This window comes from Peromyscus californicus, unplaced genomic scaffold (genome assembly GCF_007827085.1).
Source record: "Peromyscus californicus insignis strain IS unplaced genomic scaffold, ASM782708v3 Scaffold_107__1_contigs__length_136166, whole genome shotgun sequence".
NCBI lineage: Eukaryota > Metazoa > Chordata > Mammalia > Rodentia > Cricetidae > Peromyscus > Peromyscus californicus.
Genome location: NW_026294388.1, coordinates 89,175 through 104,758, shown reverse-complemented (window position 1 = coordinate 104,758; position 15,584 = coordinate 89,175). Strand labels below are relative to the sequence as shown.

General features: G+C 35.3%; 1 protein-coding gene across 1 annotated transcript; it reads right to left on the bottom strand.

Annotated features, from left to right (window-relative positions):
- Window positions 1-1,899: 1,899 nt before the first annotated feature.
- On the bottom strand, window positions 1,900-14,076 carry LOC128116812 (zinc finger protein 585B-like). The gene is made up of 4 exons (XM_052752065.1): window positions 13,389-14,076; window positions 10,396-10,522; window positions 9,070-9,165; window positions 1,900-4,547 (listed from the first exon to the last, which is right to left on the bottom strand). Exons 1-4 carry the CDS (start codon window positions 13,401-13,403, stop codon window positions 3,043-3,045), a joined length of 1,743 nt encoding a protein of 580 aa, XP_052608025.1. The 5' UTR covers window positions 13,404-14,076; the 3' UTR covers window positions 1,900-3,042.
- Window positions 14,077-15,584: the final 1,508 nt, after the last annotated feature.

Below are 15,584 nucleotides of genomic sequence, written 5' to 3'. Positions count from 1 at the left end.
TCTGACCAGCTATTCAGAATTGGTGGAGGGCTCTTGCTGGGGCCAGGATGCAGACTTGGCTTTGTAGCAGGCTGGGCTTCAGTGCTTTTGTGTGACATTCTGTGAGTGCTGCTTCAAGGAGTTGAGAGGGGAGCATGGGCAATCTGGAATGTCATGGTTACAAGGGGCTGTTGTCCCCAGATGGGTAAAGTGGATGATGAGCCTCTGGAGCTGGTGTGGCTCTGCTCTCTGGGGTATAGTGGGAGCGAGCAGACAGATTTGGTGTCTTGTGAGGTCCCATGTGTTTCTTGTAACTCCCTGGAACCAGATGCTTCTCTCTGAATAACTTTACTCCATGAACTCCCTCTGTGCACAGCATTGGGAGCAGGGAGCTATGTGAGGAAACATTTTTGTAGTCCAAGGCAACAGGCTCTCAGTACATCCAGGGAAGCAGGTTGCCAAATTCATAGAGGCCTAGTTTTTCTAGTATCTTCTAGACATTTTGCACCTCACATTTAACATTCAGGTGAAAGATTCATTTGTATTTAATTTTGTGGAAGTTGTAAATGATATTTCTTATTTTGGGTAGCACTCCACTTCCTGTGATGTAGAAGAAAGGAATTGTTGGTGTAAGGGGTTTTCTCAATGCTCAGGAGATGGTAAGTCACAGAAAAAAATTAGCTAAAGGATGACTACCTCTAAAATACCTCAAAGACAAGTATATCCTAAAGAGACCTGTTACAGCTTAGGATGCTAGCATATACATTTCTTCACCAAGATTGTCCAGATATATGGCTCCAAAGAAAGGGAGACACTCCTAATTTACAATCAGACACTAGACCCATCCCCATATCAAAGAACAGGACTCTAACCAGTTGCTCAAGGGGACATTACAGGATCACAACCAACATTCAGGCCTGGTGTGCCATAAAGGTTCAGTTTTCTTCTTATGAAAAGCATAGTATTGAAAGACAGGCAATGAGACACAAGGTGACCTGCCAGTCAGAAGTGGTGCAGGGTCCTTCTGGTCACCAGCTTCAGGCTTGTCTTTGAAGAGGAGCTGGTGCCAGTGGATTTGTGTGATGTGCTGTCTGTGCTGCTTTGCCTCTCCTGTCTCTTCCTGTCTATCTTCCTTGTTTCAATAGAGATTATTGGCTATTGCTTTCTTGTCCAGTCTGACTCTAGTGGCACATCTAAGTGGATTGGTGTGAGAATGAAGAAAAGGCAGAAAGATATAACAATGGGACCCAAAGAAAAGCTGGGAATAGATGCTCTCTGTTCTCTGGGATGAAACCACAACACCTGCGAAGCTCTGTGTCAGTAATACCTATGTTTGAATAGAGTTAAAGATTTACTGCATGGTGATAAAAGAAAGGCAGGGTTACTATCTAGACCTATGCACATACTCATGCTTGGCACATCTCAGTACTTTCAGTCACTTTAGCCTTTAATTGTTGAGGTCTAAACATCTGAAAAGAGAAAATTATGTTGGAGAGTTTTTGCCCAAACTATTAAAATTCTCATGAGATCAAAGGAGGATTTTTAATGTTCCAAGCCTCAAGCAATGAAGGGAAGTTCATTTGCCTTTTTGTGTGTGTCTGTGTCTATGGTCCTTGATCTATCTCTGCCCATGTAAACAGCTCTAGTTCACTTACAGACATGATCAGGCCTTATGTTGTTCACCATATATACTTCCAATGATTGAATCCATGTAAACAGCTCTAGTTCACTTACAGACATGATCAGGCCTTATGTTGTTCACCATATATACTTCCAATGATTGAACCTTTTATAATTTTCCTAAAACAATCTACCTTGCCTTTTTATGATATGCTTTTTTGGTCATTTTCTGTAATGCAGTCACTGGCATTAATTACACAATATCAGTATAAAATGAATATCCAACATTCCAAAGCAGCAGAAATTGAACACAAATTTTATTGTATTTATTGATAATTGAGAAAAATTGGGGGCTGATTGGATGTTCAAACCATCAATATTATATTCCATAAAATCTCAAATATTAGCAACAAAATATTTATATAAAAGCTATAGCAGTCTCAGATCAATATCCTGTACCATAAAATATACAGAAAATTGTGCGGAGACTTTGACTTGATATAGTTATCCATAAAATTATCCTGGCATAAGTCTTAACATTTTAAATTTTTATTTCTTTCATATCTTGTCAAATTAATCCTATGTCATTTTAATATATGATTATTGTGTAATTCTGATTGACACATTGCTGTCTATGTAGATTGTTTTCCAAGGAACTTTTGTGAACATAAATTTTATTTCTTGGTAAAAATGTTTCTAAAATCACAGCAAGCATAAGGCTTCTTGATGTTTCTCTTCTGACACTGAGTAAGGTTTTAACATTTGCTAAAGTTTTCCTTCCACTACCCATACTATAGAGAATCCTTTTATTGCATGAGTTCTGGGGTAATAATTACCAATTGAGTTTGTTTCTTTCATAAATTTTCTTACCTGTTCTAAGTCTTGAGCTCCTTGTAAAGATTTTTTTTTTAATTCTTAACATGTGTTAAGTTTCTTCCCATTAGTGATACTCTGTTGGCTTGAATATTTGAGGACTCCGTATGTGAGGATCAAGATTTAAAAACCTAAATAAGGTTTTCCCACATGCTTTGTATTTGTAAGCTTTCTCCAATGTATGGTTATAGTGAGTTTATCCTGAGATGATCCATTGGAAAAGAATATAACACATAGCACATTCATTACAATTTTAAGGGTTCTGCCTTCAATGGGTCTTTAGTAGCCTTGAACATGTGGCAAAGGATTTGTCACGATCAGTATATTTTTAACTTTCTTCTCCATTTTGGATTCTTTGAAGGACTTGAAGTATTGAGGCCCTGGTAAAGGACTTGCCACATTCTTTACATCTGTAATGTTTCCTTCCTGTGTGGAGTTTGGGATGTCTTTGTAGATGTGAGATCTGTCCAAAGAACTTGTCACATTCTTTACATCTCTAAGATTTTACTCCTGAATGTATTCTTTGATGAATATAAAAATTTGAGCTACGAGTGAAATACTTTCCACAATCTAAACATTTGTAAGGTTTTTCTCCAGTGTGTATTCTTTGATGAACATGAATGTTGACCTCTGAGAAAATGACTTGCCACAATATGAACATTTATAAGGTTTCTCTCCAGTGTGTATTCTTTGATGAACATGAAGATTTGACCTGTGAGTAAAGGATTTGCCACAATCTGAACATTTATAAGGTTTCTCTCCAGTGTGTATTCTTTGAACATGTAGTGTTGACCTCCGAGTAAAGGACTGTCCACAATCTGAACATTTATAAGGTTTCTCTCCAGTGTGTATTCTTTGATGAACATGTAGTGTTGACCTCCGAGTAAAGGACTTTCCACAATCTGAACATTTGTAAGGTTTTTCTCCAGTGTGTATTCTTTGATGAACTTTAAGGTTGGGGCCTACAATAAAGGACTTTCCACATACAGCGCATTTATGAGGTTTTTCTCCAGTGTGTAATCTTTGATGAACTTTAAGTGTTGAGCTATGAGTAAAGGACTTTCCACATACATTACATTTGTAAGGCTTCAATCCAGTATGTTTTCTTTTATGATTTTGAACTGTTGAGCTCTGTGTAAATGACTTGTCACATATATGACATTTGTAAGGTTTCTCTCCAGTGTGGATCCTCTGATGAACTTTAAAATTTGAGGCCTTGTTAAATGACTTGCCACATTCCTTACATCTATAAGGTTTCTCTCCAGTGTGGCTCCTCTGATGAATATGAAGTGTTGAACTCTGAGTAAAAGACTTGCCACATGCTTCATGTATGAAAAGTTTTTCTCCTGAATCATTTCTCTGAGGAAGATGAAGAGAAAACCCATGGGCAAACAACTTGCCATACTCTGTACATTTAAAAGCATTCTCTTCAGTGTGGATTTTACAATGAGTTCTATATTTTGATTCATGGGAATGGAAACTGTCATGCTCTGGACATTTGTATGATTCTTTTGTCATATGGATTTTATGATGCTCCTCAAGTACTGAAAATGTAGAAAACAACTTTCCACATATTTTACATTTGCACATTTTTTCTCTAGTATGAACCACATTAATTCTGAAAAGGTCTGAGCATCTCCTGTAAATCCTTCCAAATATTTTATTAATTTGTCCAACACTGAATCTTGGATTCCCCTCAAATTTTGATGGGTGGGTAAAATACTGTCTACATGCTTTGAATGTTGGTTGTTTCCCATCAGTGTGTCTTGAGTCATTTTGAATAGCTGAATGGAAATTGCAGGATCTGAATGGAAATGATGCAGAGTGAGCTTTGTGAGGAGAAGCTGGAACTTCTTCATCTATACTGTCAGGAATGTCAGTGATGGCTACTACAAAAAGATCATTTCCATCAGCACATGTTTCATGCTTTTCATTGTCAGATATACATGTCCAGAACTCTCTTATGTGTAATTCACCGAGGCTATTACTTTCAAACTGTCCTGATATTTCTCTTTGGTAAGTATCCTGGGTACACTCTTTTGTGAATGACTCCTGAATGGGATAACAAAAGAGAGCTGGAAGAAATGAAAGGCAATTATTATCTAACTGTGTAGAATTAGACAATAATAATATAGAAACTTTTTTATAAAATGACACCAATATGAGGTAAGTAGCAAAAAGATTACACAAAAATCTTCAGTACTTCTTCCATAAGGAATTAATGTCCAAACATGATGAACACGGAGAAGGCCATTTCATGCACTTGAATTTTATAATATGTAAAATTTGAAAAGGTCTTCTTTAAGCATGTCATGTAACCAACAACTGTAAATATAATTGTTAGAATACAAAATGAAACTATTAGCCATTATTAAAAATATTCTGTTTATTTGGAAATTGCATTATCAATTTAAATCAAAATATCCTTTCTAAGCAGATAAATGATAAAGTGATAGTAATAAAAATATCATATATAGATTTTATTAATTCTATAATTAGTGATTAATTATTTAATACATGTTAATATGTAGTTACTCAGGGAGAGTAATTATTGAAAAGAAATGAATAAAATGATCATGAAAAAAATATGCCTATCAGGTCCACAGATCTTTATGTACATGAGGAGAGAATGTTTCAAAATCCCCACAATTACATTGATAATTCTATAGGTCTTTCAAATTTTCAGATGCCTAAGAATATCTTAAATTGATAAAAGACTGGCCTTTCATCTCAGCATTTGGAAGGCAGAGGCAGAGGCAGGTGCAGGTGATTATCTATGGTTATGAGGCTGTCCTGATCTACCTATTCATTTCCTGGCCAACCAGGGCTACATGGTTACACATCCTGTCTCAAAAAAGGAAAGGTAAGAAAAGTAAATTATCTGTTCAGGCAATTAAAAAAAAGCCAGTAGAGTCAATTAGGCAAAGTTGCCCTGGGCAACATTAAGATGGATGGGTTTCTCCCTTGTAAAATTAGTTGTCAGCAAAGCAAACCTTGATCTTGGCCTCAGTATGTCCTCTCCTAGTGTAACTAATGATAGAACCACCCCATATGGCCCTTCAATGTGAATCACAGTCTGACTTTTTCTTAAAGTGTTCTTCACTGACTTGAATGCCGACTTTGAATGGTGGCCAGAGTACGTTACAATCTGTTTTTCCAAAGTCTTAGATCTCTAATATGTTTGGATTCAAAAACACAAAAAAGCAAGCTGGACAGTGGTGGCACATGCCCCTAGTCCCAGCACTCAGGAGACAGAAGCTTTAATCTCAGAACTCTGGAGGCAGAGGCATGCAAATCTCTTTGAGTTCAAGGCCAGCTTGGACTAAAGAGCAAACTTCAGGACAGCCAGGACAGTTACACAGAGAAATACTGTCCCAAAAGAACATAAAAAACAGCAAAAACAACAAGTTGATAAATGACATGTGAAATTAACAATTTTTAAATGTAAATTTAATTTAAATATAATTATATCATTTCATTTCAGACTTATCCCTGCCACTTGCCTTTCAACTCTTTCCATATCCCCTAATAAATGATATGAACTCCATTTGATAATGGTTACTCATATGTATTTATGTGTATATTTTTCATATATATATATATACCAATTACCTATAATTACAAAATATTAGTCCAGACTTATTCTTAATGATTATATCATTTCAGGACTATTCATTTTGCATTAGACAAGCAATAATGAGGATAATCGATAACAGAGGATAATTCTCCTTGTCACACCATTCATTAGGTTTCCATAGTTCCTTGGTTAGGGATTTGAGATACAGGGACACTACAAATTGGGAAACAAAAAATCTGGATGGTTCTTCAGTTATAATGGAAAGCATGTCCATGGAAATGGTGAAAGAGGATTGAGAGACAAATAACACCAAGGTTTTCTGATAATTCCTCAAGAAAATATATTATTCTGTATTTTCCTGCAATTCTACACCACATAAGTGTGAGACATAAGGGAAGTAATGACTTCCAGGCTGACAATACCACACAAAAGAACCAGAGATTAGCATCAACCTTAACATAAAAGCATAAGAATCAAAATTTCTGGTATAAAATAAATGTTATGTGTAATGAGGATATTATGACTTTATTCTTTTCTATCTGTATCCCCTTGAACGTCAAATTATCTTAGACTGACACTTAAGAATTTAATCAGAACATAAAACAGGTATGGACAGAGTGAGTATTCTTTATTTTCCCAATTTTAGAAGAATTGTTTTGAGTTTTCTCCATTTAGAATGATTATATTGGTAATTAGCCTGTAATAAACACATTCTATTATATGGAGATATGTTCCTCCCACTACTGAATTTTTATAATGAAGGGATGATGTACTTTGTCAAAATCATTTTCTGCATTGAATGAAGAGAATATTTGATCTCTTTCTTATAGTCAGTTCTCCAAATGTATTCTGTGTATTGGTTTACTCATGTTGATTCCCATTAGCATCTCTTGGTACATAATTATTTAGGGGTATTCTTGAAATGAAAATATTCCATTTTGTCATATAATTAGAAATGTATTGGTGTTAGTGCTTCTCTGATGGTCTGGTGGGATTCTGTTCTGAATCCATTTGGCTTTCTTTAGTTGAGAGATTTTTTTTATTCCTTCTATTTAATTTCATAGCATGTGATATGATAAATTATTTAGGTCACTTGATTTATCTCTGTTAGGGTACATGCTAAGAAATTCATTCATTTGTTTTTGATATTATATATATTGTGGGTAAACAGACGGAACTGAGAAAAATTATCCTAAGTAACTTAACCCAGAAAGACAAATGCTGCATATTTTCTCAAATTTGTGGATGCTAGCTTTCAAGGTTTTGGTCCCTATGTTTTCTACAGAGTTTAGGTTGTTGGTATGGGGCCAATGGGGATGTAGATTTTTTCCACAGAGTGGATAATTAAAAATAGTACTGTTTAAAAAAGACAGAAATTAAAACAGTATTACATCATGAAAGTTATGATAGAGTAGTGTAGAAAAGCAAACACAAAGTGGAATAACAAAGAATACAGTCCTTTCCATGATAATCTTAGAAATATATTTATATATTTATTGACTGTATATATGTGGTCATATATATGATTAGATGGTAGTTTCAATAAACCTCTTTCCACTGCCTGTGTCTTGGTTATTGAACTTTGATCATCAGATTTGAAGGAAAGCATCTTTATCTTTATGGACCACATGAGAAATCTTTTGAAGAAAAATAGGGAATCATACTTCTGTAGAAGCTTGATAAAACATGTACATGCCTAAAAACTATTTAAGTGTCATTACTGTACAATGGTGTAGTAAATACCCAAACTTTAGATCATATCCAATAAATAAAGTCTAATATATAAATAATGGGTTGCATTGTTTTCTTTTTTTTTTTTTTTTTTTTTCGAGTTAGGGTTTCTCTGTGTAGCTTTGCGCCTTGCATTGTTTTCTTGTGTTTCAAGAAAACATAGCATGAATTGCCTTTGTGATTAGTTACCATCCAGAACCCAATGATAAGGCTCACATATTTAAAACATTGCCGTAAAGCCAATTCCATTGTTGGAACATGTACCTTAAGGTTAATGTAGCCAAAAACTGAGACCAAATTGGTCATAAATCCAAGATAAGAAAACTATGATTATTCTGCTTAGTGAAAATGAAATTAAACTAATGCTATATTCTTATACCTATAGATTTGTACATCACTCATCCATCACTAGAAAAGTGTAATATGCAGATTTTTGAGAACTGAGCCCTGTCTTGGATTCCTTTATCTTAACCCTTGCATCAGGGTTCAGATACCTATGAAGAAATGGATGCAGAGAGAATGTAAAGTCAATAAATGGTAAATGACTCTAGGGAAGAAAAAGTTTACAAACATCTTAGGACCAATGGCCGTACAATCACCAAGTATATGACAGTAAGGTCAAAACCCACAAAAACTCAAAACAGACAAAATCTCAACTTATAAAATGGAAAGTAGGCCCAAAGACAAAACTTTTGGACAAGAATATATGTATTGTCCCTCGCTTCCAGAAGTAAGAAAATCTGGTTTTCAATTGAGTAACACCAGGGTATATCAATCATACTCAAAGTCTTGTGTTCAGAACCAGTTGGCCAGCACAAATATTCCTTGATTTTTTTTTATGTATTTTCTCTTCTTTCTTTGACATAGAGAATGAGATGGGGTGCAGGAATCATGACATTGGGTTAGTGTGGTAAAGGGATAGTATGCAAAGAGGTTAAAAGAAATACAATTCAATTGATCCAGATACAGTGTGAAAATTTCCCAACAAAACAGAAAAAATCTAGGATCACTGTCATACAGGAGAAAAATTCAGACATTTATTAAAAAACAAAATAAATCCCCACATACATTGTCAAATTGCTACTGACATACTTAATTTCATCTAATCACCATTATCATGAAATGAGAGAAGATAATGTAAAATTCTCTGTGTGCTAGATCCTAGTACACAATTCTAAATGAAATTCTCAGGCATTGCTTGTAGTGAGGAGCTAGGCTAATCCCACTGCAGTTATGGTTTTTCTTTAGTTTGTACTCTACATATAAACTATTGTTTCCTTCCACCTTACCTGGTTCTGTGTCTTCTGCTTGCTCTATATTCACAATCCAAGGTTCTTTGTTCTGTTCAAGACAGGTGACTAGCTCTGGTTTTGATACAGAAAGGCCTGTGAATTAGGAGAGACACCATAATTTCTTTACATGATGTGGAAAAGAGTTGGGTTCTAACACAGGCTTATACTCTGTGGATATGAAGTTACATAAGAAAAGATTCATAAGTAAACTCTTATTAGTGCATAGGTGACAGGTGTTGTAGACTTTTAAGAAATTTATAATTTTAATTTTGTATACATTCAACTTTTGTGGTGAGCCACAAGAATATGACATAGGGAGACCAGCTGTATATAATAAGCTATACCTTGACTGATCAAGGTTGTCCTTCAAGAGAAAAGCCATTTATCATGGCTTTCTGCCTCTGAGATCCCTGCTCTCTTTTTAGTATTTGAATTGGGTATCTGCCTTTTGCAAACCTCCCCTTTAGCTATGATCATCCCAAACAAAGCACTGAAGGATTAGCAGGGAACAGGAATTAGCTCAGACTATTCCTTGTCTTCAGGCCTAGTAGCATTCCAGAGCAATTGACTGAGAATAAAGGAGGTTTTTGTACATCCAGGTGAAGTGATAGGTGGTACAGCATTCCTGTCTGACACAGACCCATGTTGCTAGAGAGAAGAGAAGAAGACAGAGATTCTGTAGAGGGTAAGGCAGATTTCTTGAAGAATTTTCTGAGAGTCAGGAGTAAGGAGCTAGAAAGGAGAGATGAAGGACAAAGGAACAGAGGATGAAGATGAGGTCAAAAGCATAAGGGCTTAGTAATTCCTGGGGCTACTCAGGACAGACAAAGTAGATACAAAGAGGAACCAAGACTCAGGATGGAACGGAAGCTGTAATATATAGAATTTTTTCATAGAGGAATAAAGTAAATTGACAAGGAGTAAGGTATATGTATATTTCTTTTTCCTCAGATACCCTACACTAGATCGAGCATCTTGCACAGTATTATGGGAGAAATTTTCTCAGGGCTGGCCTTGGGAAAATTCCATTAAACTTTTCATACATTACCCCCATTTTAAAAATAAAAATGTTGGAATCATACCGCATTCACACATTATTGCTACTGAGTGACTGCAAATAACCAATATATGGGACTAAAGGGAGTATTCGGCTAAATTAAAAGACCATTTAGAATAAGAAAAATTTCAGTGTATATTACACTTACCAATATATAGGAATATTTGGAAGCTGGTATTCATTGATAGAAAACAATTCAAAGTGTTAATACAAGCTGTTACATATTCCTAAGGCTAAACAGCAATGATGAAAGAATTTATTCTCACCTACAGAAACTAGGTTGCTGTAGTTCTCCAACATGACCTCTCTGTATAAATTTCTCTGAGCTGTGTCCAGGCATTCCCATTCTTCTTTGGAGAAACTGATGGCCACGTCCTTGAAAGTCAATGGATTCTGAAGTGAAAATTCAATTTTTCTTTGTTATGTTGGTTTGAGTCCTTATTTGCCCCAGGAAACAGTATTTAACTAAAGAACTCTCTGTGCTATCAGTAATCAATCTGCAATTTTCAAATGTTATACATTAAGGGGGAGGATGTTGTGACATTTTCATGAGATCAAAGTGCCCAACATCTAAACATTTCATGAAATATATGACTTTTCTCAGTGATAAGTAATGTTGGAAGTTGCCCTCTGTATCAATTGAGTTTCAATATTCATCTCTAATATCAGAAAATCTGTCAATATTTCAGGTCATGAACTGATGTAGATAAGTCATACTGGGAAATAAAAGAGGCAGGGAAGAGGGGAAAGCAGGATATAAAACAGAAATGACAGTGATAATACAGAATTTATTTCAAAAATATAACAAAATATAAAAATATTATTTTCTTACAATGAGGAACTATCATGAGGGTTGAGAGCTCTGCAAATGAAGCATTTATGTGTGAAATGTCAACCTGTCCCATCCTTGTGCAAACATTTACCTGAGACCATGCCATCTGTTTGTCCCATCTTTTGGGTATTGTCAGGAAGTTTATCTTAAAGTTTCACCTTTCTGATACTATTCTGTGAGAAAATGTAACAGCACCTGCATTCAATGCTATCACACTCAGAGACCAGAAAGCAGGTAAAAATATCCACAATCTGTGACTTGGGATACAGCAGGGATGCAGAAACCATGAACTTTTACACATAGATCAAAACTTAGCTTCTCCTTTATTCCATTGGGATGTCCATTATTCCAGCAGATTGTGGAAATCTCTACAACCTGGGTATGTGGCTTCAGTGCTCTGCTTTATACTGTGCACAGACATTTTAAATTTGCTCTGAATACAGCTGTAAGAAGTTGTGGTGACTCCTTCCTCTTATTCCATTTCCCTGAGATCTTTAATTAAAACCTGACTGACACCTGTATTTGAAATAGTGGATGAAGTCTGAGGAAGAGCCCCAGCTGAAAACATTTCTCACACTGGGTAAGTAATACACTTGCCTACAGCCAAGGCCCAGCAGGAAACTGATGCCTCACTAATGTCTCCCTGGAGGCATTCTTTTTAATTTCCATGTTCCTTTCGGAAATTCCACTATTTTACAGTTTTGCAGTGAGACAAATGATTAGATTCTCCCTTAAGTTTATTTTAAACAGTGAATATGCTTCTTTTGAATTCACATGCAAATTTTGTAACTAAATAATCACATCCCTGCAGCCAGATTAGTACTTTTGCTTCTTATTGAAGACACTTCAATTCCAACCACTTTAATTTTCCATGTTGAAACTTTTTGATTGTTTGTGAAATCCACATAAATATAAGTACATTTTGCCAACCAGTTCTCCATTAGTTCATTTGATCAAAAATGTACTATATAACCATAGGATGTAACATTGAATCAACTCCCAGGGGAGTGATTGTTAGCAGGTGTCAGCACAATGGAAGAGCATTGCAAGTTTACTGTAAGGTTAGTAGCTAGCAAACAGAAACAATGGAATAGTCTCTTTGAATCTAGTCACAAAACAGAATAATAAACAGAAGAAAATTTTCCTGATAGGATAATTTTGTACCACCTTACGACTGGAAAATTTCATTTGGAAGTTTGTATTACATTTGAACACTTCAGCGTAGTACATAACACAGTATAATTTCATAGAAATACTACTTTAAACATTATCCATTGTCAGGAAGACATTCCATCCTTTTACATAATGCCTCTTTTCTGGAATAGTCTATATTGAGCAAATAGATACCTGGCCAAAAGGACCATGGAACATGGTTTCTTTCTCATTTGTATGAGATGATTCAATTCCATTTTCAGTAGGACATGTATATGAATGTATATTTGTATATCAAATAAATATACTATACATTAATGCAGAGAATTTATTTTGAAAAAAATCAAGTGAGAAAGTAGTGGAAAGATGCATACATTCATGGGACATTCATTCAAAAATCTTTACCTTGACTGCATCCGAAAAAGAATAAAGCCTTGTAAAAACTGAGAGGTAATATAAAGGTTTGGGATCACTGCAAAAAAGCATTTGTAGGAGAACAGGCAACAAATCTCACCTCCATACATACATTTACCTGAGAAAAAGCCATCTCTCTTTTCCCTTCCGTCTGGATCCTCTTAGGAAACTTTATCTCAAAATTTCACTTTCCTGAAAATATGTTGGTTTCAAAGCAAGAAAAGCCTTGTATAATTTCTAACACACTAAGAGACTGGAAGGAGGATCAAAAAGCTCACTCTCTGTACTTTAATGGAACAGTGATGTAGAACAACATGAGCTTCCAGAGGAAGACAAAAGTGTAGCTTCTACTTTCCTGCATTCAGGTAGGTAGACTGTTTGGCCAGCATGAATGACTTTAGTACAGACCTGGCAAAATGGTTAAATTGACTTGCTAGACCTAGCAGAGTCAGGTGGGCATTTCAAATTGATGCTGAGCACAGCTGACATCGAGAAGCATTAATGAATCTTATATTTTCTTACTCTGTGGTGGTTGATTAAAGCAAAATGAGGCTTCCATGGAGGATAACACACAGTATCTGTGGGGTATTTAAGATGAAAGTAATTCTTCAACTGGGTAAAAAAATGTAGCTGCTTGTGTCCAAGAAGCATGAAGGCAATGTATTCCCCTCTACAGTCTCCACTGACTTTTTCTATTGGTTACCATAATACAATTTATAATATGAAGATTCTGCAACTTTGCCATGATATCCATGATTAAAACTTTCACAAATATATTTTCACAATTACATTAATTCACCCAGGAACACTGTTAAGTAATTATGGGTGAAAAATGAGGAGACAGGCACTGGTGGTACATACCTTTAATCCCAGCATTCGGCAGGCAGAGGCTGGTGAATCCCTGAGTGTTCAAGGACAGCCTGGTCTACAAAGTGAGTTTCAGGACAGGGTCCAAAAGCAACACAGAGAAACCCTGTCTTGAAAAATCAAAAAAGAAAAGACAAATGAGAAGAGACAGGTGGTATTTTTAAATTACGTGAGTCCCTTAGAAACCTCTAATACCTTAAGTTTTTGTGAAAAATACTGAATTCCATCCTTTAACATCGTTTTTTTTTTTGGTCAATTTAATATATATTGTTGGTTACAAAATGCCCTCCTACATCAGCCTGATTTACAAAACAGGATTTTATTTATTTAATTATAAAAGAAATTCATGGAACACCCTCTGTAAGTGACATTGACAACATAGAAATCTGCAGACATAATCAGTTTATCTTTGTTTTCTACATGAATTACATAGTAATTACTCAGACACTTCATTTATATTTGGAATTAACTAAAAAGAAATATTTTTTTGTCTTTTTTCTTGCAATAAGGTAAGGTATTTACTAGAATCAGTGCTGTATGACATGCAGAAATGAAGAAAGGGCAGGAATTTCATGGTGTTGTTTTAATATCCATGTTCAATTTTCAGTTCCTACAACCTATGCATATTTTTTTCAATAGGATTCTAATAAACATTAATTCCTCTCATTAAAAGGAAAGTCAAATTTTCAAAAGCCCTAAACAAGGTTAAAGAGAAACTAATTCTAACCTGAAGAAAATGCAATGTCCTTGTTTGGGTAGAAAATTCTGCAGCATAACCACCTCATTCATAAATGAATAAAACTCTCACCACAATCCAGATATGTATGTCAACATTCTGCCGAACAAAAACATACTGGAACTCAGAGAAGGAAGAAGGAAATAAAACTAGGGGCTGATTTAAAAGTAACCAGTTTAGAGAAATAGACAGAAGCATAATCATAACAAATAACACCAGCCATGTTCTTCTCCTTACTCACAGCAAGCATAACAATTACAACTATTAATTTGCCTGTATTTTCCCAGCAATTTATTTGGTAAGTGAATGCAAACTAATGGCTTCCTACAAGACAAATCTGGTATCTGAATTGCATGGTTATTAGATACAGAGTATCATGTAGTCTCTGACTCTATCAATTCCATACCTGCAGAAGGCACAGTAGACTCACTGAGATTAGGTGTGGAATCTGCCTGGACAGTGAAAAGATACCTTCTGTAACCATGCTTTTACCACGAGGTTCTATACCAAAGATTTTTAATTTAAGAGCAAGGAGAGTATATATCTAGAACAACTTAATGGATGTTTTGTCCTGAAACAGACACATTTCAATTCATGGACATAAGGCAGAGAAACACTACAAACATATGCTCCACTAGGTTTGAATTAAATGCTGACTCTTTTCTCCTAATAAACTGGGATTTACACTTGGTCAAGTACAATTAGAAATAATTTTTCTAAGTCAGGAATAACCTATTTCTCATAAATCTTTTCTCCCTTTTTCCTTGTAGTTTCTCTTTACTGTTGGCTCCAATTATTACTGCTCTGAGGAAAGGACAAAAGTCATCTGAACTAGTTTGTGATACATTGGAAATGGAAAGTACAGTGTACTTTCCTTGAAATTTTAATGAAATGGAACAATATGTCTCTATAACTACACATAAATAAGCTTGCACTTGATTAAGTCAGACACATGATAAAGCAAGTACGCAGTGAGCAGAGTCTTACATTATTCAAGAGCATACTTCAGCTTAGGGACCCACAGTGTCTTGCACCTTAGTATTCAACTACTTTACTTAATTGACACAATTAAGATAAGACCCAGTATGATTGACATAATTTGTTCCATAATGGCAATTCTCCTTAACATGTGACAAAATCATTTGTTATAGAGGACTAATGTTTTCTAAGGACAGACCTAACTCCCTTCACACAGTGGCAAGGAGCTACCACACGGAAACACACAGATACATACACACCACACAAATATGTGTACACACAACATTAACAAAACAGAAGATGCATACACTATTCTATACTGTTGAATAATTGCATTTAAGGAGGCCACTGATTTCCTGGAAATGTGTGATCTATAGTATCTGTTGTCATGTAAAAAATCCTTCATTTTAAATTCTCTGTGGGATTCAGGTCTTTGAATATGACTTCCTAAATCCAGATCATACCAAATTCACAAT